Genomic DNA, 24690 nt, shown 5'->3' with positions numbered 1-24690 from the left:
CCCCTGTCCCCACGCACGTCCCCATGTCCCCGTGCATGTCCCCATGACCCCACACGTGTCCCCCCGTCCCCACGCACGTCCCCACGCGTGTCCCCACGTCCCCACGTGCCTGCCCAGCCGTGTCCCCACGCACGCCCCCCCCCCCCCCCCCCCGTGTGCCCCCATGCACACGCGTGGCCCTGTCCCCACGTCCCCACGCGTGTCCCCATGTCCCCAGGCACATCCCAGGGTGGGTGAATGGCCTGCCCCCCCCCCCCCATTGTTGTGCCCCCCATGTCCCCACGTGCACGCACAGCCCAGCCCCCCTACAAGTCCCCACGCCCCCCCAGCGTCCCCCCGTGTCCCCACGTGCACACACGTCCCCCCAATGTCCCATGCATGTCCCCATGCACCCCCCATCCCCATGCCTCATGCCCCCCCCATGCCCCTATGCCCCCCACATCCCCATGCCCCCCCCATCCCCATGCCCCCCACATCCCCATGCCCCCCCCATATCCCCATGCCCCCCATATCCCCATGCCCCCCCCATATCCCCATGCCCCCCCCCATATCCCCATGCCCCCCCATATCCCCATGCCCCCCCATATCCCCATGCCCCCACATCCCCATGCCCCCCCAATGTCCCCATGCCCCCCCATATCCCCATGCCCCCCCATCCCCATGCCCCCCCATCCCCATGCCCCCCAATGTCCCCATGCCCCCCCATGTCCCCATGCCCCCCCACATCCCCATGCCCCCCCCCCATATCCCCATGCCCCCCCATCCCCATGCCCCCCCCACATCCCCATGCCCCCCAATGTCCCCATGCCCCCCCATGTCCCCATGCCCCCCCCACATCCCCATGCCCCCCCATCCCCATGCCCCCCCCATGTCCCCATGCCCCCCCATGTCCCCATGCCCCCCCACATCCCCATGCCCCCCCCCCATGTCCCCATGCCCCCCACATCCCCATGCCCCCCAATGTCCCCATGCCCCCCCACATCCCCATGCCCCCCCCATCCCCATGCCCCCCACATCCCCATGCCCCCCCACATCCCCATGCCCCCCCCCCCATGTCACCCCGTCCCCCCCCCCCCCCCCACGACCCAAACAACAGTGACAGAAACAGCCGGGGGGGGGCACAATATGGGGGGGGGGGGGGCAACATAGCAGAGGGACAACATAGAGCCGGGGGGGCAGCATAGAGCGGGGGGGGGCACAACGTGGGGGGACACAAGCTAGCGGTGGGACAAGATAGGGGACGGTACGGGGGGGGCACAACGTAGGGGACGGGGGGGGGACAACTTGGGGGGGGGCATAACATAGGGGGACAACATGGGGGGGGGGGCAAAGTGGGGGGGGCAACACGGGGGGGGACAACATAGGGGATGACATAAGGGGCAAGGGGGGGCAATATGGGGGGGGCAACATAGGGGACAACTTGGGAGGGACGAAGTGGGGGGACAAGGGGGGACACAACATGGGGGGGGACAACTTGGGGGGATAATATGGGGGCAATGGGGGGGGCACAATATGGGGACACAGCGTGGGGGGGATAACATAGGGGACAACGGGGGGGGACAACATGGGGGGACAACATAGGGGGCAACGTGGGGGGCACAATATGGGGACACAACGTGGGGGACAGATGGGGGGGGCGATAAAAGGGGACGACATGGGGGGGGGACAACTTGGGGGGGACATGGAGGGGACATGGGGGGGACATGGGGGGATATGGGGGGACACGGGGGGATATGGGGGGGACATGGGGGGACATGGGGGGGGACATGAAGGAGGGGGGGACATAGAGGAGGGGGGGACATGGGGGATATGGGGGGGACATGGGGGGATATGGGGGGGACATGGGGGGGACACGGGGGGATATGGGGGGGATATGGGGGGGGGGACATGAAGGAGGGGGGGGGACATAGAGGAGGGGGGTGACACGGCGCAGGGGGGGGGGGGGGCTGGGCAGATGGGGGGGGGGGGTGGGAACACCGAGCGTGCAAGAGGGGAGGGGAGGCGGGGAGGGGGGACAGGTCCGGGCCCCCGCGTACCTCGGGGGGCGGGGGTCGGGCTCTGCCGCCCCCCCCCGCCCCCTTTGCCCCCCCCCGTACCTGTAGATGTACCAGACGCTGCGGCGGCGCGGGCCCAGCGCGGGCCAGCTGGAGGAGAGCGCGGGGGGGCGGCGGGGGGCGCGCCCCGCCGGGCCATGGCGCTGCCGGGGGCTCTGCCGCATCCCCCCCCCCCCCTTCCCTTCCCCCCCCCCCCCGCCCCGCGCCGCCCCGCGACGACGCCGCCCGCGGCCGCTGCGCCGCTCGCGTACGGCGGGGGGGGAGGGGGGGGCGGGGGGGGGGCACCGGGATGGGACCGGTAAGGGACTGGGGGGGACCAGTAGGGGACTGGGGGGCTGGGATGGGACCAGTAAGGGACTGGGGGGGATGGGAGAGGACCAGTAGGGGACTGGGGGGGCTGGGATGGGACCAGTAAGGAATTGGGGGGGGATGGGGGGGATGGGAGAGGACCAGCAAGGGACTGGGGGGCTGGGATGGGACCAGTATGGGACTGGGGGGGGATGGGAGAGGACCAGTAGGGGATTGGGGGGCTGGGATGGGACCAGTAAGGGACTGGGGGGGGATGGGATGGGACCAGTAAGGGACTGGGGGGGATGGGAGAGGACCAGTAAGGGACTGGGGGGGCTGGGATGGGACCAGTAAGGGACTGGGGGGGGATGGGGGGGATGGGAGAGGACCAGTAAGGGACTGGGGGGCTGGGATGGGACCAGTAAGGGATTGGGGGGGACCAGTAGGGGACTGGGGGGCTGGGATGGGACCAGTAAGGGACTGGGGCTGGGATGGGACCAGTAAGGGACTGGGGAGGTGGGAGAGGACCAGTAAGGGACTGGGGGGTGGGAGAGGACCAGTAGGGGACTGGGGGGGCTGGGATGGGACCAGTAAGGGATTGGGGGGGGACCAGAAAGGGACTGGGGGGGATGGGAGAGGACCAGTAAGGGACTGGGGGGGCTGGGATGGGACCAGTAAGGGATTGGGGGGGGGACCAGTAAGGGACTGGGGGGGATGGGGGGGATGGGAGGGGACTGGGAGGGACTGGGGGGAGACTGGGATGGGACCAGTATGGGACTGGGGGGCTGGGATGGGACCAGTAGGGGATTGGGGGGGCTGGGATGGGACCAGTAAGGGACTGGGGGGGATGGGATGGGAGAGGACCAGTAAGGGACTGGGGGGCTGGGATGGGACCAGTAAGGAATTGGGGGGAGGACCAGTAGGGGACTGGGGGGGGACTGGGGGGATGGGAGGGGACCAGCAAGGGACTGGGGGGAGACTGGGATGGGACCAATATGGGACTGGGGGGGGACCAGTAGGGGACTGGGGGGCTGGGATGGGACCAGTAAGGGACTGGGGGAGGTCTTGGGGGGGCTGGGATGGGACCAGGAGGGGACAGGGGGGAATGGGGAGGGACTGGGGAAGGACTGGGGCTGGGATGGGGGTTGACTGTGGGGGACTGGGGGGGACCAGTATGGGACTGGGGGGCTGGGTTGGGACCAGGAGGGGACTGGGGGGGACCCCTAGGGGACTGTTGGGGGGCTGGGAGGGGACATGGAGGGACTGGGGGGAACTGGGATGGGACTGGGGGGGACTGGGATGGGACGAGTATGGTACTGGGGGCTACTGGGGGGGGGGCTGGGTGGGACTGGGGTGGGACCAGTATGGGACTGGGGGGACTGGTATGGGACCAGTATGGTACTAGGGCGTACTCAGGGGGCTGTCTGGGGGGGACTGGTATGGGACCAGTAGGGGACTGGGGGAACTGGGGGGAGACTGGTATGGGACCAGTAGGGGACTGGGGGGAACTGGGATGGGACTTCGGAGGACTGGGGGCGGGACCAGCAGGGGACAGGGATGGGCCTGGTATGGGACCAGTATGGGACTGGGGGGAGACCAGTATGGGACTGGGGGGAGACTGGAATGGGACTGGAGGGGACTGGGGTGGGACCAGTATGGAACTGGGGGGACTGGGATGGGAGCAGTATGGAACCAGGGGGAATGGGGAGGGCACTGGGGGGGACTGGGGGGACCAGTATGGGACCAGTAGGGGACTGGTGTGGGACTGGTGTAGCACCAGTACGGGAATGAGATGGGACCAGTATGGGACCAGTATGGGACTGGGATGGGACTGGGGGGAACTAGGATGGGACCGGTAGGGGACTGGGATGGGACTGGGGGCTAACTAGGATGGGACCAGTAGGGGACTGGGATGGCACCTGGTGTGGGACCAGTATGGGAGTGGGGGAAGGGGGGAGAGGGGGGACACACGCCTGGGGAGGGACCAGTATGGGACTGGGGTGAGACCAGTATGGGATTGGTACAGGACGTGGGTGGGACTGGTGTGGGACCAGTATGGGACTGGTGTGGGACCAGTACAGGACCAGTATGGGACCAGTATGGGACATGTACAGGACAAGTACAGGACAAGCATGGCACCAGTACAGCACCCAGTATGGGACCGGTCTGGCACCAGTATGGCACCTAGTGTGGGACCAGTATGGACCAGTATGGGACCAGTACAGGACCTGCCTAGGACCAGCATGGCATCAGTATGGCACTCAGTGAGAGACCAGTACAACACCAGTAAGGGACCAGTAGAGCATCAGCACCCAGCATGGCACCCAGTGTGGCACCAGTACAGCACCTCCAGAACACCAGTACAGCACCAGTACAGCACCAGCACCCCCAGAACAATACCAGTACAGCACCAGTACAGCATCAGCACCCCAGAACAATACCAGTGCAGCACCAGTACAGCACCCAGTATGGAACCAGTACAGCTCCAACACCCAGTACAGCACCCAGTACAGCACCCAGTACAGCACCAGTACAGCTCCAGCACTCTCACAGCACCAGTATGGCACCAGTATGGCACCAGTACGACACCAGTACAGCTCCAGCACCCTCACAATACCCAATACAGCACCAGTACAGCACCAGTGTGGCACCAGTACGGCACCAGCACCCAGTTCAGCACCACTGGGGCACCCTAAAATGCACCCTGAGCACCCAAAATCCAGCACCGCGACCCTATCGTGGCACAAGGGCTCGCACGGGGATTTGCACGGGGATTTGCACGGGGATTTTGCACGGGGATGTGCACAGGGATTTGCACGAGGGTATTTGCACATGGGGATTTGCACGGGGATTTACACAATGGTTTTGCACGAGGGGTTTGCACGAATGATTTGCACGAGGGTTTCGCACGGGGATCTGCACGGCCGTTTTGCACGAGGGTTTTTGCACGATGCTTCGCACGAGGGATTTACACAAGGGGTTGCGCGGGGATTTGCACGGGGATACACACGAGGGATTCGCACGAGGACACCCGGTGCCGCGCGCGTGCACGGGGACACGGGACGGCACACGCGTGTGGGGCACACGCACACGCACTCACACGCAGCCCCCCCCCGGCTGCCCCACGACCACCCCGTGGCCCCCAGCCCCCAAATCCCCCCCAACCTGCACAAGTGCCCCCCCCCCAGCCCCACAACTGCCCCATAAGCTCCTGCCCCACAGATCCCCCAGCCCCACAGCCCAACTGCCCCCCAGCCAAGCAATTACCCCCCAGCCCCATAACTGCCCCCCTGGCCCCCACAAGCAACTGCCCCATAGACCCCCCAGCCCCATAACTGCCCCCCAGCCCCACAAGCAGCTGCCCCATAGGTCCCCCAGCCCCATAACTGCCCCCCAGCCCCACAAGCAGCTGCCCCATAGACCCTCCTGCCCCATAACTGCCCCATAACACCCACAAGCAGCTGCCCCATAGATCCCCCAGCCCCACAACTGCCCCCCCAGCCCCATAACTGCCCCCCCAGCCCCATAACTGCCCCCCAGCCCCGTAACACCCCCAAGCAGCTGCCCGTAGACCCCCAGCCCCACAACTGCCCCCCCAGCCCCACAGCGCCCCACAAGCAGCCGCCCCACAGACCCCTCCGGCCCCATAACTGCCCCCCATGCAATTGCCCCATAACCGCCCCAGCCCCCCCAGCTGCCCCCCTCCCCCTCCCCCCCAGCCCCCCAACTCACCCCGGCTCCTCCGGCCCCATGGCGCCGGCCGGGGGGTCCCACAGCACCCATGGGTGCCCCCGGCCCCCCCCCAGCGCCCCGAAGCCGCCGCCGCGCCCCGAAGCCGCCAAAGTGGGACGGGGAGGGGGTGGGGTGGGGGAGGGGAGGGACATGGGGGGGCGGGGGGGGGAGGAACCAGGACAGGACCCAGGGGAGCCCCTCCCCCACAGCCGGAGGGGGAGGGGCACAGGGAGGGGTGGGGTGGGGGATTTGGGGTGATCGGGGGCATTTGGGGTGTTCTGAGGGGACTTGGGGCGTTTGGGTTGGTTTGGGTGGGTTTGGGGTCTTTTGAGGGATTTGGGGCATTTTGAGGGGATTTGGGGTGTTTTGAGGGGGTAAGGGGGGACTTGGGGTGTTTGGGGCGGATTTGGGGTGTTTGGGGCGGATTTGGGGTGTTTGGGGTGGATTTGGGGTGTTTGGGGTGGATTACGGAGGATTTGGGGTGGATTATGAAGGATTTGGGGTGGATTATGGAGGATTTAGGCCTTGTAGAGTGCTTGGGGGGGAATTTGGGGGGATTTGGGGCGTTTGGGGTGGATTGGGGCCATTTGGGGTGGTTTGGGGGCATTGGGGGCGGTTGGAGGGGTTTGGAGGGTTTGGGGAAAATTGCGATGTTTTGGCGTGATTTAGGGGGATTTGGGGTGCTTGGAGAGGATTTGGGGGATTTGGGGGGATTCGGAGTGGTTTTGGTGCTTTTTGGGGGATTTAGGGCGTTTTGGATTGTTTGGGGGACTTTGGGTGAACTGACTTTGGGTGAACTTCAAGGTTTTGGGGTGTTTGGGGGCATTTAGAGTGGGTGGATTTGGAGGGTTTGGGGGAACTTGGGGTGATTTGGGTGGATTTGGGACGTCTTAGGCGGATTTGGGGTGCTTTCGGTAGATTTGGGGACTTTGGGGTAAATTTGGGGCGTTCTGGGTGCATTTAGGGAGGTTTGAGGAGCTTCGGGGCGTTTCCAGGAGACTGGGGACGTTTGGGGATTTGAAGCGTTTTGGGTGGATTTTGGTGGATTCGGACTCTTTGGGGGGATTTGGGGCATTTTGGGGGCATTTGGGGCGTTTTGGGGGCATTTGGGGTGTTTTGGGGGCATTTGGGGTGTTTTGGGTGGGGTTGGGGGTTTGGGGCTGTTCTGGGGGGATTTAGCAGTGATTTGGGGTTTTGGGGGTGCTGGGGGGACTTGGGACATCCTGGGGGTGTTTGGGGCGATTTAAGGGGATTTGGGGGCATAGGGGGATTTGGGAGGGCTGAAGCTCTTGGGGGGTGGGAGCATTTTGGAGGATTTGGGGTGAATTTGGGGGGATTTGGGGTTGGGGGACACTTTGGGGGGGGGGGGGGGGGCATTGAGACTTGTGGGGAGCATTTGGGGGCGATTTCATGGCTTATGGGGCTGATTTGGGGCGTTTTGGGGACAAGTGGGGGGGGACTCGGGGTTGGGGAGGGTCCTGGGGAGGGCTGGGGGGTTTTGGGGTGCGGGGGGGCCTCACCTGGGGGCGTCGAAGCTGTCGTAGGAGCCCACGGTGTAGTGGCGGAAGAGGCGCTTGGCTTTGTCGCTGCGGCTCTCTGGGGGGGGGGGGCACCGGGGTCGGGGGGGCCCCGGCACCCCCAAACTGGGGGGGTGGATCCGGGGAGAGGGGCGGGGGGGCAGCCCAAAATGGGGGGAGTTTGGGGCAGTTTGGGGGCTCTGGGGGTGTTTTACGGGAGGGAGGAATTGGGGGGTGGGGGGTTCCGTTGGGGGAGGGGGCACATATTGGGGGGGGGGTCTCATGCAGGGCTCCGTTTTGGGGACCCCCCCCCCCAGGCGATGGGTCCCATTTGGGGGCAAAAGTTTGGGGTCCCATTTGGGGGGGGGGGGGGCAAGGTTGGGGGTCCCGTTTGGGGGTCCCGTTCAGGCTCTAGGTTTTGCCCCCCACGTCCCCTTCCCTATGGGTCCCATTTAGGGGTCCGGGGTTGTTTTTTTTGGGGGGGGGGGGGGTTGTGGGGCCGTACCTGCCTTGCCTTCGGGGGTGCGCGCGGGCACCTCCTCGACGCACTCGGAGGGGAACCAGCCCACGCGGCCCCGCGCCTGCCCCTCCCAGAACCCCCCTCGCCCACGCTGAGCACTGTGGAAAAAAGACGGGGGGGGGGGTTGGGGGGGGGCACAGCACCCCCAGACCCCCCCCGCACCCCTAACCCCCTCCCCACACCCCTAAATCCCCCCACCCCACTGCATGCACCCAAGCACCCAGGGTCGTTCCCCCAAAACGGACCCAAGTGCCCAGGGCACCCAAAAACCCACAGAATGGACCCAGGGGCACCCAATGCCCACCCAAAATGCACCCGGGGGCACCCAAAATGCACCCAGGGGCACCCAAGATCCACCCAAAATGGACCCGGGGCACCCAACACCCAACCCAACATGCATGCACTCAGCTGTTGGGGCACCCAATGCCCACCCAAAATGCACCCAGGCTGCCCAACGTCCACCCAAAATGCACCCAGGTCACCCAACGTGCACCCAAAATGGACCGAGGGGCACCCAACGTCCACCCAAAATGCACCCAGGTCACCCAATGTGCACCCAAAATGGACCAAGGGGCACCCAACGTCCACCCAAAATGCAACCAGGGGCTCCCAACACCCAACCCAATGCATACACCCAGGTGTTGGGGCACCCAACGCCCACCCAAAATGCACCCAGGTCACACAACACCCACCCAAAATGGACCCAGGTCCACCCAAAATGCACCCAGGTCACCCAATGTTCACCCAAAATCGACCCAGGGGCACCCAACATCCACCCAAAATGGACCTAGGGCCACCCAACATCCACCCAAAATGGCCCTAGGGGCACCCAACACCCAACCCAATGCATGCACCCAGCTGTTGGGGCACCCAACGCCCACCCAAAATGCACCCAGGTCACCCAACACCCACCCAAAATGGCCCCAGGCGCACCCAACACCCAACCCAACGCACGCACCCGGGCGTTGGGCACCCAACGTCCACCCAAAATGCACCCAGGTTGCCCAACACCCACCCAAAATGGACCCAGGTCACCCAAAATGCACCCAGGTCACCCAATGTTCACCCAAAATCGACCTAGGGGCACCCAACATCCACCCAAAATGGACCAGGGCCACCCAACATCCACCCAAAATGGCCCTAGGGGCACCCAACACCTAACCCAATGCATGCACCTGGGTGTTGGGGCACCCAACGCCCACCCAAAATGCACCCAGGTCACCCAAAATATCTCCAGGTCACCCAATGCCCACCCAAAATGCACCCAGGTCACCCAACATCCACCCCAAATGGACCTAAAATTCACCCTAAAAATGGACCCAACACCCAACCCAACGCACGCACCCATGTGTCGGGGCACCCAACGCCCACCCAAAATGCACCCAGGTCACCCAAAATATCTCCGGGTCACCCAACGCCCACCCAAAATGCACCCAGGTCACCCAACACCCACCCAAAATGGTCCTAGGGGCATCCAACCCCCGACCCAACGCACGCACCCGGGCGTTGGGCACCCACCCTCCCCCCATACACCCCTGGGTGCCCCCACCCCGCCGCGCCCCCCACCTACCCTTGATGCGCTCGCCCTTGCTGAGCGAGAGCTCGCCCTCGCCCTGCGCCTGGTAGGGCCGCACGGCCAGGAAGGAGCGGCCGGGCACGGCCGAGTACAGCTTGCGCTTCACGCCCCGCGGGCCCAGCGAGCCCCCGGGGGCGCCCGGCTCACGGCCACCCCCGCTCGAGCTGCGGGGGCACCAGGGGGGCCCGTCAGCGCCGGCGGCCCCGTTGGCGTCCGCCCCACAGCGGCCCCGTCGGCCGCATCGTCCCCATCATCCTCATCGTCTCCATCGTCCCCATCATCTCCATCATCCCCAATATCCTCATCACCTCTGTCATCCTCATTGTCCCCATCATTTCTATCGTCTCCATCATCCCCATCATCTCCATCGTCCCCATCACCTCATCTCCATCATCCCCATCATCCCCATCGTCCCCAATATCCTCATCATCCCCACCATTATCTCCATCATCCTTATTATCTCCATCATCTCCATCATCCCCATTGTCCCCATCATTTCTATGATCTCCGTCATCATGATCATCATCTACTCCATCATCCCCATCATCTCCATCATCTCCATCATCTCCATCATCCCCAATATCCTCATCGCCTCCATCATCCCCATTGTCCCCATCATTTCTATCATCTCCATCACCCCCATCACCTCATCTCCATCATCCCCATGGTCTCCACCAACCCCAATATCCTCATCATTTCTATTATCCCATCATCCCCATCGTCCTCCATCATCCCCATCATCTCCATCATCCCCCATATCCCCACCATCCCCATTGTCCCCATCATCCCCATCACTTCTATCATCCCCATCATCCCCACCATCGCCAACATCCTCATCATCGCCATTTGTTCCCATCATCCTCAACATCCTTGTCCCCATCGGCCCCATCATCTCCCTCATCCTCATCAGCTCCATCATCCTCATCATCCCCATCATCTCCATTGTCACCATCATCCCCATCGTCTCTATCATCTCCATTGTCTCCAGACAATCATCCCCATTGTCTCCGTCATCCCCATCATCCCCATCATCCCTATGGTCTCCATCATCTCCACTGTGCCCATCATCCCCATCATCCTCATCATCTCCACCATCCCCATCATCTTCATTATCCTCATCATCCTCACTGTCTCCATCATCCTCGTCATCTCCATCGTCTCCATCATCCCCATTGTCCCCATCATCCTCATCCTCATATTCTCCATCACCCCTGTCGTCTCCATCATCCCCATCATCTTCATCATCCTAATCATCTCCATCATCCCCGTCAGTCTCATTGTCTCCATCTTCCCCATCACCCCCATCATCCTCGTTATCCTCATTGCCTCCATCATCCACATCATCCCCATCATCTCCATCATCCCCATTGTCCCCATCATCCTCATCCTTATCATCTCCATCATCCCCATCATCTTCATCATCCTCATCTCCATCATCCCCATCATCCCCATTGTCTCCATCATCCTCATCTCCATCCTCCTCCTCATCCCCCTCATCTCCCTCATCCCCATCACCCCCGTCATCCCCATCACCCCACTGTCCCCATCGCCCCCATCACCCCCATGTCCCCCCTGCCCCCCCCCCCCATACCTGGGCCTCCCGCGGGGCTGCCTGCGGGGCTCCTCGGGGGTGCCGGCCGCGGGAGGGGAGCGGGCGCGGGCCCCGCGGGGGCTGCTGGCGCTGCGCAGGGTGCCCGTGGGGGCGCGGGGGGCCGGGGGGCGCCGGGGGGACCCCGCAGGGCCCACTCGGGCCCCCCGCCCCGGCGTCGCTGTTGGCCCGCAGCAGGCGCTGGGGCAAGGGCAGCGCCCCCGTGCCCCCTCCCGGCGACGCCCCGCGAACTGGGGGCTCTCCTGGAACGGCACTGGGATGGGGGGCACCCATGGGTGGGGGGGCACCCATGGGTGGAGGGGGGTCCCATGTCCCCCCATAGCTCCCCTGTCCCTCCCCATCCCTCTATATCCCCCCATATCCCCCATGCCCCCCATATCCTCCATGCCCCCCATATCCCCAGTGCCCCCCAATGTCCCCGTGTCCCCAGCGCCCCCGCAATGTCCCCGTGTCCCCAGCGCCCCCCCCAATGTCCCCATGCTCCCCCCACTCACCCACATCCGAGTCCCGGTGGTTCTTGATCAGCTCCCCCAGCTCAAAGTTCCCCGCGATGACGGCCACCTTGGGGGGGGACACACACTCAGCTGGGGGTCCCCACGCACCCCCCTCGCCGTGTCCCTGCCCCCCGCCGTGTCCCCATGTCCCACCTGGAAGGGCGTCTGCCCGCTGTTGTTCTTCACCTCCTTGTTGGCCCCGCGGTACAGCAGGATGCGGGCGCAGCTCTCCTGGGGGTGGCACGGCACATGGCCCCATGGCCCCGTGTCCCCATGTCCTCCCATGTCCCAGTATCCCATGGCCCCATGGCCCCCATGGCCCAGTATCCCATGTCCCCATGTCCCACATCCCCATAGCCCAATGTTCCCATATCCCACATCCCAATTTCCCCATGTCCCCAAATCCCCCGTCCCCGTGTCCCCATCCCCATATCCCAGTCTCTGTCCCCATGTCCCTGTCCACATATTCCCCCGTCCCCATGTCCCCATCCCCATCCCCGTGTCCCCACTCCGTGTCCCCATCCCCTCCTCCCCATCCCCATGTCCCCGTTCCCCGTCCCCATGTCCCAGTCCCTGTCCCCACGTCCCCATCCCTGTGTCCCCATCCTTGTGTCCCTGTCCCCATATCCCCCGTGCCCGTGTCCCCACCCCCATATCCCCATCCCTATGTCCCTGTCCACGTGTCCCAGTCCCTGTCTCCATGTCCCCGTCCCTGTCCCCATGTCCCCGTCCCTGTGTCCCCATCCCTGTGTCCCCGTCCCTGTCCCCATCCCCATCCCTGTGTCCCCATCCCTGTGTCCCCATCCCCCTGTCCCTGTGTCCACATATCCCCCGTCCCCATGTCCCCATCCCCATGTCCCCGTCCCCGTGTCCCCATTCCCTCGTCCCCATCCCCATGTCCCTGTTCCCCTCCCCATGTGCCAGTCCCCATCCCCATGTCCCCGTCCCCATCCCTGTCCCCATGTCCCAGTCCCCATCCCCGTCTCCGTGTCCCCGTGTCCCCGTCCTTGTCCCCATCCCCATCCCTGTGTCCCTGTCCCTGTGTCTCTGTCCCCATATCCACCAACCCCGTGTCCCCATATCCCCCATCCCTGTGTCCCCATCCCCATGTCCCCATCCCCAAGTCCCCATCCCCATGTCCCCGTCCCCATCCCTGTCCCCATGTCCCAGTCCCCATCCCCGTCTCCGTGTCCCCGTGTCCCCGTCCTTGTCCCCATCCCCATCCCTGTGTCCCCTTCCCTGTGTCCCTGTCCCCATATCCACCAACCCCGTGTCCCCATATCCCCCATCCCTGTGTCCCCATCCCCATGTCCCCATCCCCATGTCCCCGTCCCCATCCCTGTCCCCATGTCCCAGTCCCCATCCCCATCCCCGTGTCCCCGTGTCCCCATGTCCCCGTCCCTGTCCCCATCCCCATCCCTGTGTCCCCTTCCCTGTGTCCCTGTCCCCATATCCACCAACCCCGTGTCCCCATATCCCCCATCCCTGTGTCCCCATCCCCAAGTCCCTATCCCCATGTCCCTGTCCCCATGTCCCAGTCCTGTCCCCCTGTCCCCGTCCCGCGCCCACCTTGTTGTAGAGGGCGCAGATGTGCAGCGCCGTGTTCCCCGAGGCGTTCTGCGCCGCCGCCTCGGCCCCGTAGAAGAGGAGGTGCTCGAGGTGCTGCGAGTGCCCGTGCTGGCACGCCTGGGGACGGGGACACGGGGCGTGGGACACGGGGACGTGCCGGGGGGCTTGGGGGGTGCTGGGGACACGGGGACACTGGGGGACACAGGGACACCGGGAGACACTGAGGGACACGAGGACATGGGGAGACACTGGGGGCAATGGGGGAGATACTGGGAAACATGGGGGGGACACTGGGGGAGCTGGGGGGATACTGGGAGACACAGGGACATTGGGGGACACTGGGGCCATGGAGTAAGATACTAGGGAACACACGGGAGACACTGGGGACACTGGGGGACACAAGGATATTGGGGGACACTGGGGGATAGGAGGACATCGGGGAAATACTGGGGCCATGGGGGAGATACTGGGGAACATGGGGGGGATGCTGGGGACATGGGGACATTGGGGGACACAGGGATATTGGGGGACACTGGGGGTGACGGGGGAGATACTGAGGAACATGGGGAGGGCACTGGAGGACATGGGGGGAACACTGGGGACATTGGGGGACATGGTGACGTTGAGGGGACATTGGGAGATGGGGAAGACACTGGGAAGCATGGGGACGCTGGGGGACACTGGGGGACATGGGGACACTGGGAGACACTGGGGGACATGGGGGACCATTGGGAACATGGGGGGACATGGAGGACATGGGGACATGAAGGGTATGGGGACACGGAGGATATGGGGACATGGATGATATGGGGACACAGGGACATGGCGACACGGGGACACGGGGACACGGGGACAGGGGGACACGGGGACACGGGGACACGGGGACACGGGGACACGGGGACATGGGGACACGGGGACACGGGGACAGGGGGACGCGGGGACGCGGTGACCTGGTGGATCTCCTGCCAGCCGTTCTCGTCGACGGTGCCGATGTGGGCGCGGTTGTAGAGCAGCAGCTCGCAGCAGCGGGGGTCGCCCCCACCATGGCCGTGTGGTACAGGGGGTCAGCCCCCGGCGGTCCTTGTAGTTGGGGGAGCCCCCAGGTCCAGCAGCGCCTGCGGGGATGCGCTGCAGGGGGCGCGGCACCCAGCTCCCGGCACCCAGCACCCATTGCAACCAGCACCCAGTGCCCATTGCACCCATTGCACCCAGTGCCCATTGCACGCACTGCACCCAGCACCCATTGCACCTGGCACCCGTTGTGTCCATTGCACCCAGCACCCATTGCACCCAGTGCCCCTTGCATGCGTTGCACCCAGCACCCATTGCAACTGGCACCCGTTGCGTCCATTGCACCCAGCACCCATTGCACCCAGTGCCCCTTGCATGCGTTGCACCCAGCACCCATTGCAACTGGCACCCAGCACCCATTGCATCCAGCACCCAGCACCCATTGCACCCAGCGCCCATTGTGCCTGTTGCAACCGGCACCCATTGCACCAGGCACCCATTGCACCCATTACACCCAGTGCACCCAGCACCCGTTGCGCCCATTGCACCCAGCTCCCATTGCACGCCTGCACCCACTGCACCCATGCATGTGCAAGCCCCGTGCATGCCCAGCACCCACCCATACAGCACCATGCACACCCACGGGTGCCCATGCACACCCAGGGGTGCCCCTGCATCCTTGCAGCTGCCCATGCAAGCTGATGGGTGCCCGTGCACCCTTCCCACACACCCATGGGTGCCTGTGCACACTTATGGGTGCCCACGCAAGCTGATGGGTGCCCATGCATGCTCCTACAGACCCATGGGTGCCTGCCACCCATGGGTGCCCGTGCACACTCCCACACATCCATGGGTGCCCTGTGCACACTTATGGGTGCCCACGCAAACCAATGGGTGCCCGTGCACCCTCCCACACACCCACGGGTCCCCAACACCCAGGGGTCCCCGACACCCATGGGTGCCCATGCGCCCTCCCACACACCCACGGGTCCCCAACACCCAGGGGTCCCCGCCACCCATGGGTGCCCATGCACCCCCCGCGTACCAGCAGGGCGGGGTAGCGGCGGGTGCAGACGGCGCGGTGCAGCGCGGTGGCGCCGTCGCGGGCGCGGAAGTCGAGGTGGGCGCCCCCAGGCACAGCAGCCGGATGATCTCCACCTCCCCGGGCCCTCGCGCTGCGCCGCCAGCGTCAGCGGCGTCTCTGGGGGCACCCGGTGTCACCCGGTGTCACCCGGTGTCACCCGGTGTCACCCGAGGGCACTCCCACCGGGGCGGGGGAGCCGGTGGCGTAATGGGGCGGGGGGCTGCGGGGGGCTTGGGGACATCGGGGATGGTGTGGGGCACATGGGGACACGGGCAGGGAGGGGGTGACGGGCACCCTGGGGTGTCACTGGGGAGGCGGGGGTGGCCCCGAGGGGATAAGGGACATCCCAGAGGTGTCCCCAAGGGGCTCGGGGACATCCCAGGGGTGTTACCAAGGGAATGGGGGTGTCCCCAAGGGGATAAGGGACACGCTGGGGTGTCACCGGGGATGTGGGGGTGTCCCCAGGGGGATTAGGGACACCCTGGGGGTGTCACTAGGGACATAGGGCTGTCCCCAAGGGTCTCAGGGACACCCTGGGGGTGTCCCCAGAGACATGAAGATGTCCCCAAGGGGACACGGGACGTCCCAGAGGCGTCACCAGGGGTATGTGGGGTGTCCCCAAGGGGATAAGTGACATCCCAGGGGTGTCCCCAGGGATACGGGGGTGTCCCCAAGGGGCTCGGGGACATCCCAGGGGTGTCCCCAGGGATAGAGGGGTGTCCCCAAGGGGCTCGGGGACATCCCAGGGGTGTCCCCAGGGATAGAGGGAGGTCCCCAAGGGGCTTGGGGACATCCCAGGGGTGTCCCCAGGGATACGGGGGTGTCCCCAAGGGGCTCAGGGACATCCCAGGGGTGCCACCGGGGCCGTCACGTCCTCACCAGGGACACGGGGCTGGGCTGCCACGGCCACCAAGGCGCGGGACTGGGGATGCGGGGACAGGGGGATGTGGGGACACGGGGACAGGGGGACACGGGGACAGGGGGACACGGGGACAGGGGGACACGGGGACACTCACCCCCGAGTCGGAGTCGTGGTAGTTGGGGTCGAGGCCGCGGTCCAGCAGCCGCGCCACCTTCTCGGCCGAGCCGTGCTGCACGTAGTCCAGGAACTTGCGCAGCCCCGTCTGGGGGGGGGGACACCGGGGACGTGGGGACGTGGGGTCACGGGGAGAGCTCGGGGACGTGAGGGCAGCGGGGGGGGATACGGGGCCACGGGGCCACCAGGGGACGCGGGGACGCTGGGGGACGTGGGGCCATGGGGAGAGCTTGGGGACATGGGGACACCGGCGGGGATACGGGGCCGTTGGGAGGGCAGGGGGACACCGGGGGATGTGGGGTCACCGAGGGGACATGGGGACACCGGGGGGATATGGGGCTATGGGGGCGGGACAGGGGTCACCAGGGGATGTGGGGTCAAGGGCGGGCATGGGGCCATGGGGACACCGGGGGGACAGGGGTCACCAGGGGACGTGGGGTCACCGGGGGGGCATGGGGCCATGGGGACACTGAGGGGACATGGGGATGTGGGGTACCGGGGGGGCACAGGGCCATGGGGACAGCTGAGGGGACACCAGGGGACACGGGGACGTGGGGGACACCGAGAGGGTTGTAGGGGCATAAGGGGTGTGGGGGGACAAGGGGGACACCGTGGGGTGCGGGGACACTGGGGGGACACTGGGGACACTGGGGGGCCCTGGGGACACGGGGGGACACTGGGGCCACTGGGGGGGACCCGTGGGGTCATGGGGGGGCCGTGGGAACACCGCGGGACATGGGGCCACCACGAGAGCCCACCGCCTACGGGCGAGCCATGCAGGGGGCGTGGCCACGTGGCGGGGGGCGTGGCCACGTGGCGGGGGGGCGTGGCCACGTGGCGGGGGGCGTGGCCACGTGGCGGGGGCGTGGCCACGTGGCGGGGGGCGTGGCCACGTGGCGGGGGGCGTGTCCCCCGAGGAGGGGGGGCGTGGTCAGAGGAGGGGGCGTGGCCACGTGTCGGTGGGCGGGGCCCACCTTGGTGTGCAGCTTGGCCAGCTGCTTCTCGTCCAGGTTGGTCTGCTTGTACACCCGCGTCTTGTACCGGAACTGGGGGGCGGGGTCAGCGCGGGGCACGCCCCCCTCGCCGGGGACACGCCCCCAAGAAGGCCACGCCCCCCCCCCGGACACGCCCACCGGGAGGGACACGCCCCCAACAAAGGCCACGCCCCCCCCATTCACCCCATGCCACACCCGCAGGCTCCACCCACGCCCCCCTGCAGGCCACGCCCCCCGCTCCAAGCCCCGCCCACGAGCTCGAGGAGGGCGTGGTCTATTGCAGGGCCACGGCCACACCCTCTCAGGCCCCTCCCATCTCCCTGGGGTGACCCCGCCCCTTTGCCCCTCCCCAGGCCACACCCACCGTTTTTGTTCCCCCCGAGCCCCACCCATTTTGTCCACGCCCCCTTGGTCCTGTCAGAGGCCCCGCCCACCTCTAGCCCCGCCCACATCGCCACAGACCACGCCCATCCCAAGACCCCAGAGCCACGCCCACCTCAATCCCCAACCCCACCCTTTACACCCCCACCCCTCGAGGCCCCACCCCCTCGAGGCCCCGCCCCCAAGCCCCGCCCCCTCCCGAGGCCCCGCCCCCTCAAGCCCCGCCCACCTCGAGGTAGGCCACGCCCTTCCCACGCCCCCAGACCCCCTCCCACTCCCCAACCCCACCCCTTCTACCCCCACCCCTCGAGGCCCCACCCCCTCGAGGCCCCGCCCCTCTAAGCCCCGCCCCCTCCCGAGGCCCCGCCCCCTCAAGCCCCGCCCACCTCCCGAGGTAGGCCACGCCCTTCCCACGCCCCCAGACCCCCTCCCACTCCCCAACCCCCACCCCTTCTACCCCCACCCCTCGAGGCCCCACCCCCTCGAGGCCCCGCCCCTCTAAGCCCCGCCCACCTCGAGGTAGGCCACGCCCATCCCACGCCCCCAGACCCCTCCCACACCCCCAGACCCCCTCCCACTCCCCAACCCCACCCCTTCTACCCACACCCCTTGACGCCCCACCCCTCGAGGCCCCACCCCTTCAAGCCCCGCCCCCTATGGCCCCGCCCCCTCTAAGCTCCGCCCACCTTAAGGTAGGCCACGCCCATCCCACGCCCCCATACCCCATCCCATTCCTCAACCCCACCCCTTCTACCCCCACCCCTCGAGGCCCCACCCCCTCGATGCCCCGCCCCCTTAAGCCCCGCCCCAAGCCCCTCCCCCTCTAAGCCCCGCCCACCTCGAGGTAGGCCACACCCATCCCACGCCCCCAGACCCCCTCCCACGCCCCCAGACCCCCTCCCACTCCCCAACCCCACCCCTTCTACCCCCACCCCTCGAGGCCCCACCCCTGAGGCCCCACCCCCTTAAGCCCCTCCCCCTTAAGCCCCGCCCACCTCGAGGTAGGCCACGCCCTTCCCACGCCCCCAGTCCCCCTCCCACTCCCCACCCCCACCCCTTCTACCCCCACCCCTCGAGGCCCCACCCCCTCGAGGCCCCACCCCCTCGAGGCCCCGCCCCCTCAAGCCCCGCCCCCTCGAGGCCCCGCCCACCCCTCGAGGCCCCGCCCACCTCGAGGTAGGGCACGCCCTGCTCGAAGCTCTGCGGGTAGTCGCGCAGCGGCCGCTCCTCGTCCAGGAACTTGGCGTCGCGGCCGGCGGCGGCCGGCTGGAAGAGGCCGTAGTTGAGGCCGTCGTGGAGGCCCTCGGTCAGCGTGCACAGCACCTGCTGCTTGGCCGCCCACACCGCCGCCCCCGGGTCGAAGCGCAGGCACTTCTGGGGGGGGGGGGGGGGGTTAAAAATTAGGGGGGGTTGCACACGGCGGCGGACCCCCCTGAAATAATGAGGGGAGGGCGGCCTCCGGGTGGGGGACACGGGGAGGCTTGGGAAGGTCCCGAAGTGGGGAGGGGAGACGTTGGGGGTGGGGGACACCACTAAATGGACACATGGGGGGGTCTTGGGGATGGGAGCCCCCAGATGTACCCATGGGGGGTCTTGGGAATGGGGAGCCCCCATAACCCCACCCCAAAGTGGGGAGGTGAAATGTTGGGAATGGGAACACCCCTAAATGGACACATGGGGGGGTCTTGGGGATGGGGACCCCCCCCCTAAATGTACCTGGGTGGGGGCCTTGGGGATGGGGACCCCCAAATGTACCCATGGGGGGTCTTGGGGATGGGGAGCCCCCCTAAATGTACCTGGGGGGGGGGGTCTTGGGGATGGGGACCCCTCCCAAATGTACCCATGGGGGGTCTTGGGAATGGGGAGCCCCCCCATAACCCCACCCCAAAATGGGGAGGTGAAATGTTGGGGGATGGGGACACCCCTAAATGGACACATGGGGGGGGGTCTTGGAAGTGGGGACCCTCCCAAATGGACCTGTGGGGGTCCTGGGAATGGGGAGCCCCCCCATAACCCCACCCCAAAATGGGGAGGTGAAATGTTGGGGGGATGGGGACACCCCCCTAAATGTACCCATGGGGGGGTCCTGGAAGTGGGGACCCCCCTAAATGTACCCATGGTGGGTCTTGGGGGTGGGAACTGTCCCAAATGTACCCATAGAGAGTCCTGGGAAGGGGGAGCCCCCCACATCCCCACCCCAAAGTGGGGAGATGAAATGTTGGGGGAATGAGGACACCCCTAAATGGACACATGGGGGGGGTCTTGGGGATGGGGACCCCCCCTAAATGTACCCATGGGGGGTCTTGGGCATGGGGAGCCCTCCCATAACCCCACCCCAAAGTGGGGAGGTGAAATGTTGGGGGGATGGGGACACCACTAAATGGACACATGGGGGGGTCTTGGGGATGGGGACCCCCCATAAATGTACCCGTGGGGGGTCCTGGGAATGGGCACCCCTCATGTTTTGGGGGATGCCCCTACTTTTGGGGACACCCCATTTATGGGGACCTCCACTATTTGGGGGGGGGAACAACCCCATTTATGGGGACCCCCACTATTTTGGGAGACCCCCCCCCCATTTATGGGGACACCCCATATAATTTTGGGGACCCCCCTCAATTATGGACCCCTCCTGTTTGGGGGGACACCCTCCCTATATTTGGGCACTCTCCCCCTAATGGGCACCCCCTTATTTTGAGACACTCCCCCTTATTTTGGGGACCCCCCCTTATTTTGGCCCCCCCTTATTTTGGGGACCCTCCCTTATTTTGGCCCCCCCCCCCTTATTTTGGGGGACCCCCCCTATTTTTGGGGACCCCCCCCCTCACCGTCTGGTGCAGGTCGGGGATGCCGATGCGGAACACCATCATGCTGAAGTGGGCGTCGTCGGGGGCCGGGGGGTCGGGGGGGGACCCCTCGGGGCCGGGGGGCCCCGGGTTGGCTCCGGGGGGCCCTCGCGGGAGCTCCCCGAGTCCGAGTCGCCCTCGGGGTACTCGGAGCCCCGGCCCCTCCTCCTCCTCGCTGGAGGCCGGCGTGCGCGGCATGCTCCCGGCGCCCGCTGCACCATCACACTGCGGGGGGGGCACAGGTGGGGACCCCCCTCAGCACCCCAAAACCTCCCCTCGGCACCCCCAGAGCGCCCCCCAGCACCCGCAGGGGTCGCACGCGCGTGTGCAAACGGCTGCGGGGGGTGCACGGGGGCGCTGCCCCAGGATGGGGCTCATATGGGGTCAGGGTGCTGGGGGGGGGGGTGAAGTTGGGGGACCCCCCCCCGTGCACCCCCAAAATCCCCCCCAGAGCCCCAAAGCCCCCTCCTAGCCACTACAGGCTTGCACACGCGTGTGCACACGTGGGGGTACGTGCGTGTGCACGGGGTCGCTGCACCAGGATGGGGCTCGTATGGGGTCAGGGTTGCTGGGGGGTGGGGGGAAGGTGGGGGACCCCCCTGCACCCCAAAATCCCCAAGTCCCCTCTCAGCACCTACAGCCTTGCACACGCGTGTGCAAACACCTTGTGGTGCGTGTGTGTGCACAGGGTCGCTGCCCCAGGACGGGGCTCGTATGGGGTCAGGGTGCTGGGGGAGGGGGAGGGGAGGAAAGTGGGGGACCCCCTGCACCCCAAAATCCCCCCAGCACCCCCAACCCCCCCCAGCACCCCCAACCCGCTCCTCAGCACCCACAGGCTTGCACACGCGTGTGCAAACACATAGGGGTGCAGGGGCTTGCTGCACCAGGATGGGGTGGGATGGGGGTCAGGGTGCTGGGGGGGGGGGGGGTTGGCAGAGGCGGGGGACCCCCAGCACCCCCAGCACCCGTGCACTTGCACCCCCTTGCACACGCGTGTGCACACACGTGGGGTCGTGCACGTGCGTGGCAGTTCCTTGGTGCTCTTTTACACAGCCGGGGGGTGGGGGGTGAGCAGCGCCGTGTGGCCCCCCGGTCCCACCCTGGCACGCTCGTTGCACGCCCACACCCGTGCCCCCGCCCGGCCCTCGCACGCTCGCGCCCGCCCTCGCACGCCCGGCCCCGCGCCCCAGTTCTGGTGGCGGGAAGTGGGGCGCGTCCCGGGGGGCCAGCCCCAGATCGGCGCCGGCGCCGTGACCTTGGGGGCCCTTGAACCAGTTGTGGCGGAGCCTGGGGGGGGGCGGGGGGCACGGGGGGGGGAGCGCGTGTGCAAGCGCAGGGAGCACACGCGTGTGAGCATGCTGGGGCGGGGAGGGTACGTGTGTGTGAATGCACGGGGAGCAACGTGGTAGCACCGCGGGCGTGCGAGGCGCAGGCGTGTGCAAGCGTGTGCGTGCACCAGCAAGCGTGCTAGCACGGGCGTGCAAAGTGCAGGCGTGTGCAAGCGTGTGCATGCACAGAGCAGGTGTGTTTGCACGTGTATTAAATGTGCAAGTGTGTGCATGCACAGAACAGGTGTGTTTGCACGTGTATTAAAGGTGCAAGTGTGTGCATGCACGGAGAGGAAGTGTAACAACATAAAAGGCACACGTGTGTGCAAGCATGTGTGCGCGCACGGGGAGCAGCTGTGTGCTAACACGCGCACAAAAAGTGTGTGCGTGTGCAAGGCTGTGCACCAAGGGTGCGTGCGTGTGCGCGTACATGGAGCGTGTCTGTGCAACGTGTGCGTGCACCGTGAGCGTGGACGTGCGTGCACAGGGAGGGTGCGTGTGTGCAAAGGTGGGTGTGCACGAGGAGCACGCACATCTGCGCACAACGCGTGTGCACGAACGGCGCACGCGCGTGGAGGACGCGCAGCCCCAGGGAGCAGTGTGCAAGTGTGGGGCTGCACAGGGAGCGCGCGCCTGCAAGGGTGTGCACGCGTGTGAGCGGGTGTACACACCAACACACGTGTAGCAGCGCGTGCACCAACAGTGAGCACGCGTGTGCTAGCGTGTGCGTGCAGGGGGCACACGCGCGAGCGTGCAGGTGCAAGGCTGCACGCGTGTGCAAGCGTGTGCACACACGGTGAGCACCCATGCGTGCGTGCACGGGGGTGACGGGGTGTGGGAGCACGCGCACGCACCAACCCTTTGTGCAGGGCCGCACGCGCGTGTGCAAGCACGAGGGGGCCGTGCACGGCGCTCGTGCGACGCCCGGCCCCGTGCTGGGCTTTTTCCCAGGCTCCTTTGCCGTTTCCATGGCGACCGTCGGGCGCTGCAGGACCGGGCGTCCGCGCACACGTGAGCGCGCACACCCCCGTGCAAGGCGCCCCGGCACGTGCAAGGCACACGCGGCCCCCGTGCAAGGCGCCCGCAGCCCCCGTGCAAGGCGCTCACCCCCCGTGCGAGGCGTGCTCAACGCCCGTGCGATGCACACGTGGCCTGGGGAGTGTGCACACGCCCCCTGCACGCGCCCCCCGCACGCTTGCACACGCGTGTGCCCGGCCACGGGTGCAGCCGGGGGGGGGACAGGGGATGGACGGACGGACCCACGTGCAAGGCTCCTTTTTTTTGGGGGGGGGGGGGGGGGAGGCGGAATCGAGGCCAAGCGAGGCCAAACGAGGCCACGGCGCCGCTCGCACACGCGTGTGCACCGCCCCCCCACGGGGCCACGTGCAACGCACGCCCACACGTGTCGCCGTCCCCCCCCCCCCCTCCACGCCTTGCACGGATCCTGGGGCGTTGCACGGCGCGCGGGGCCCCCCTTTTGCACGAGCATCGCCCCCCCCCACGTTGCACGGCCCCCTTGCACGAGCGTGCCCCCGTTGCACCACTCCCCCCGTGCCTTGCACGCTCGCCCGCCCGCCCCCATTGCACGCCCCCCCCCCTCATTGCACCGACCTCCCCGTGCATTGCACGGCCCCGGTGCTCGCGCCCCTCCCCCGCACGCTTTGCACGCCCTTCCCGGGGCTTTGCACGGCCGTGCAAGCGCGGATCCCGCAGCCGGAGCCTTGCACGCCCCCGTTGCACGCCCCTGCCCGGTGCAATGCACGCTGCTGCCGGGGCACCGCACGCCCCCGGGGGGCATTGCACGGCCCGGGGGCTTTGCACGGCTCGGGGGCTTTGCACAGCCTGGGGGGGGGGCTTTGCACGGCTCGGGGGGGGGGGGGGTTGCACGGCCCGGGGGGGGGGCTTTGCACGCCCCTCCCCGTGCATTGCACGCCGCGCCCCGGTGCATTGCACGGCCCCGGTGCATTGCACGCTCCTCCCGGTGCACCGCACGCCCTCAGCGCCTTGCACACCCCCCCGGCTCCTTGCACACCCCCCCCGGCTCCTTGCACACCCCCCCCGGCTCCTTGCACACCCCCGTGCCTTGCACACCTCCCCCCCCCCCGTGCCTTGCACCCCCCGCCCCGCGCGGCCCCGACCCCCCCATTTCCCCCCTCGCCCCTCCCGGCCCTGCTCCGCCGCCCCCCCCGGAGCTCCCCAGGCCCCCCGCTTTGCACAGCCCCCCCTCCTTGCACGCCCACCCCCCCTTGCACACCCGCCCCCCCCCCTTGCACGCCCCCCCCCTACCTGCGGGGTCCCCCGGAGCCGAGCGGCGCTGAGCGGCTTCGGCCCCGCCGGCGGCCGCCTCCGCCCGGCCCCGCCCCCCCCGCCGTGGCCACGCCCCCGGCCACGCCCCCTTCGCCGCCGCAGGCCACGCCCCACCCCGACGCCACGCCCACTCCTCCCCCCCACGCGTCGCCCACCCCACCCCCGCCCATCGGGGCTCGGGGAGAGGCCACGCCCCCGTGCGTAAGCCACGCCCCCGTGCGTAAGCCACGCCCCCACGCGTAAGCCACGCCCAGGTGAGGCCACGCCCACGGTGGGGTCACGCCCATCTAGGCCACGCCCCCCTGCGTGAGGCCCCGCCCACCGAGCACCCCCCCCGCCTGGT

At 67.2% G+C, this 24690-nt stretch overlaps 1 protein-coding gene across 1 annotated transcript in view; it reads right to left on the bottom strand.

Moving 5' to 3' along the window:
- Positions 1-24430, bottom strand: part of LOC136788585 (SH3 and multiple ankyrin repeat domains protein 1-like) — a 42599-nt gene extending 18169 nt beyond the window's left edge. The window contains 22 exon segments of the mRNA XM_066987147.1: positions 7595-7670; positions 8097-8195; positions 8198-8209; positions 9682-9851; positions 11279-11433; positions 11435-11508; positions 11511-11549; positions 11791-11857; positions 11944-12021; positions 13360-13476; positions 14310-14401; positions 14404-14418; positions 14421-14462; positions 14465-14474; positions 15416-15504; positions 15507-15537; positions 15540-15572; positions 16471-16578; positions 17465-17536; positions 19037-19240; positions 20695-20937; positions 24327-24430. Of these exon segments, the coding sequence (XP_066843248.1) occupies positions 7595-7670; positions 8097-8195; positions 8198-8209; positions 9682-9851; positions 11279-11433; positions 11435-11508; positions 11511-11549; positions 11791-11857; positions 11944-12021; positions 13360-13476; positions 14310-14401; positions 14404-14418; positions 14421-14462; positions 14465-14474; positions 15416-15504; positions 15507-15537; positions 15540-15572; positions 16471-16578; positions 17465-17536; positions 19037-19240; positions 20695-20910 (1799 nt within the window). The 5' untranslated portion in view covers positions 20911-20937; positions 24327-24430.
- Between the last annotated feature and the right edge of the window lie 260 nt (positions 24431-24690).

This window comes from Anser cygnoides, chromosome W (assembly GCF_040182565.1).
Source record: "Anser cygnoides isolate HZ-2024a breed goose chromosome W, Taihu_goose_T2T_genome, whole genome shotgun sequence".
In the NCBI taxonomy this organism is placed as follows: Eukaryota; Metazoa; Chordata; class Aves; order Anseriformes; family Anatidae; genus Anser; species Anser cygnoides.
This window is presented reverse-complemented; position numbering and strand designations above follow the sequence as displayed.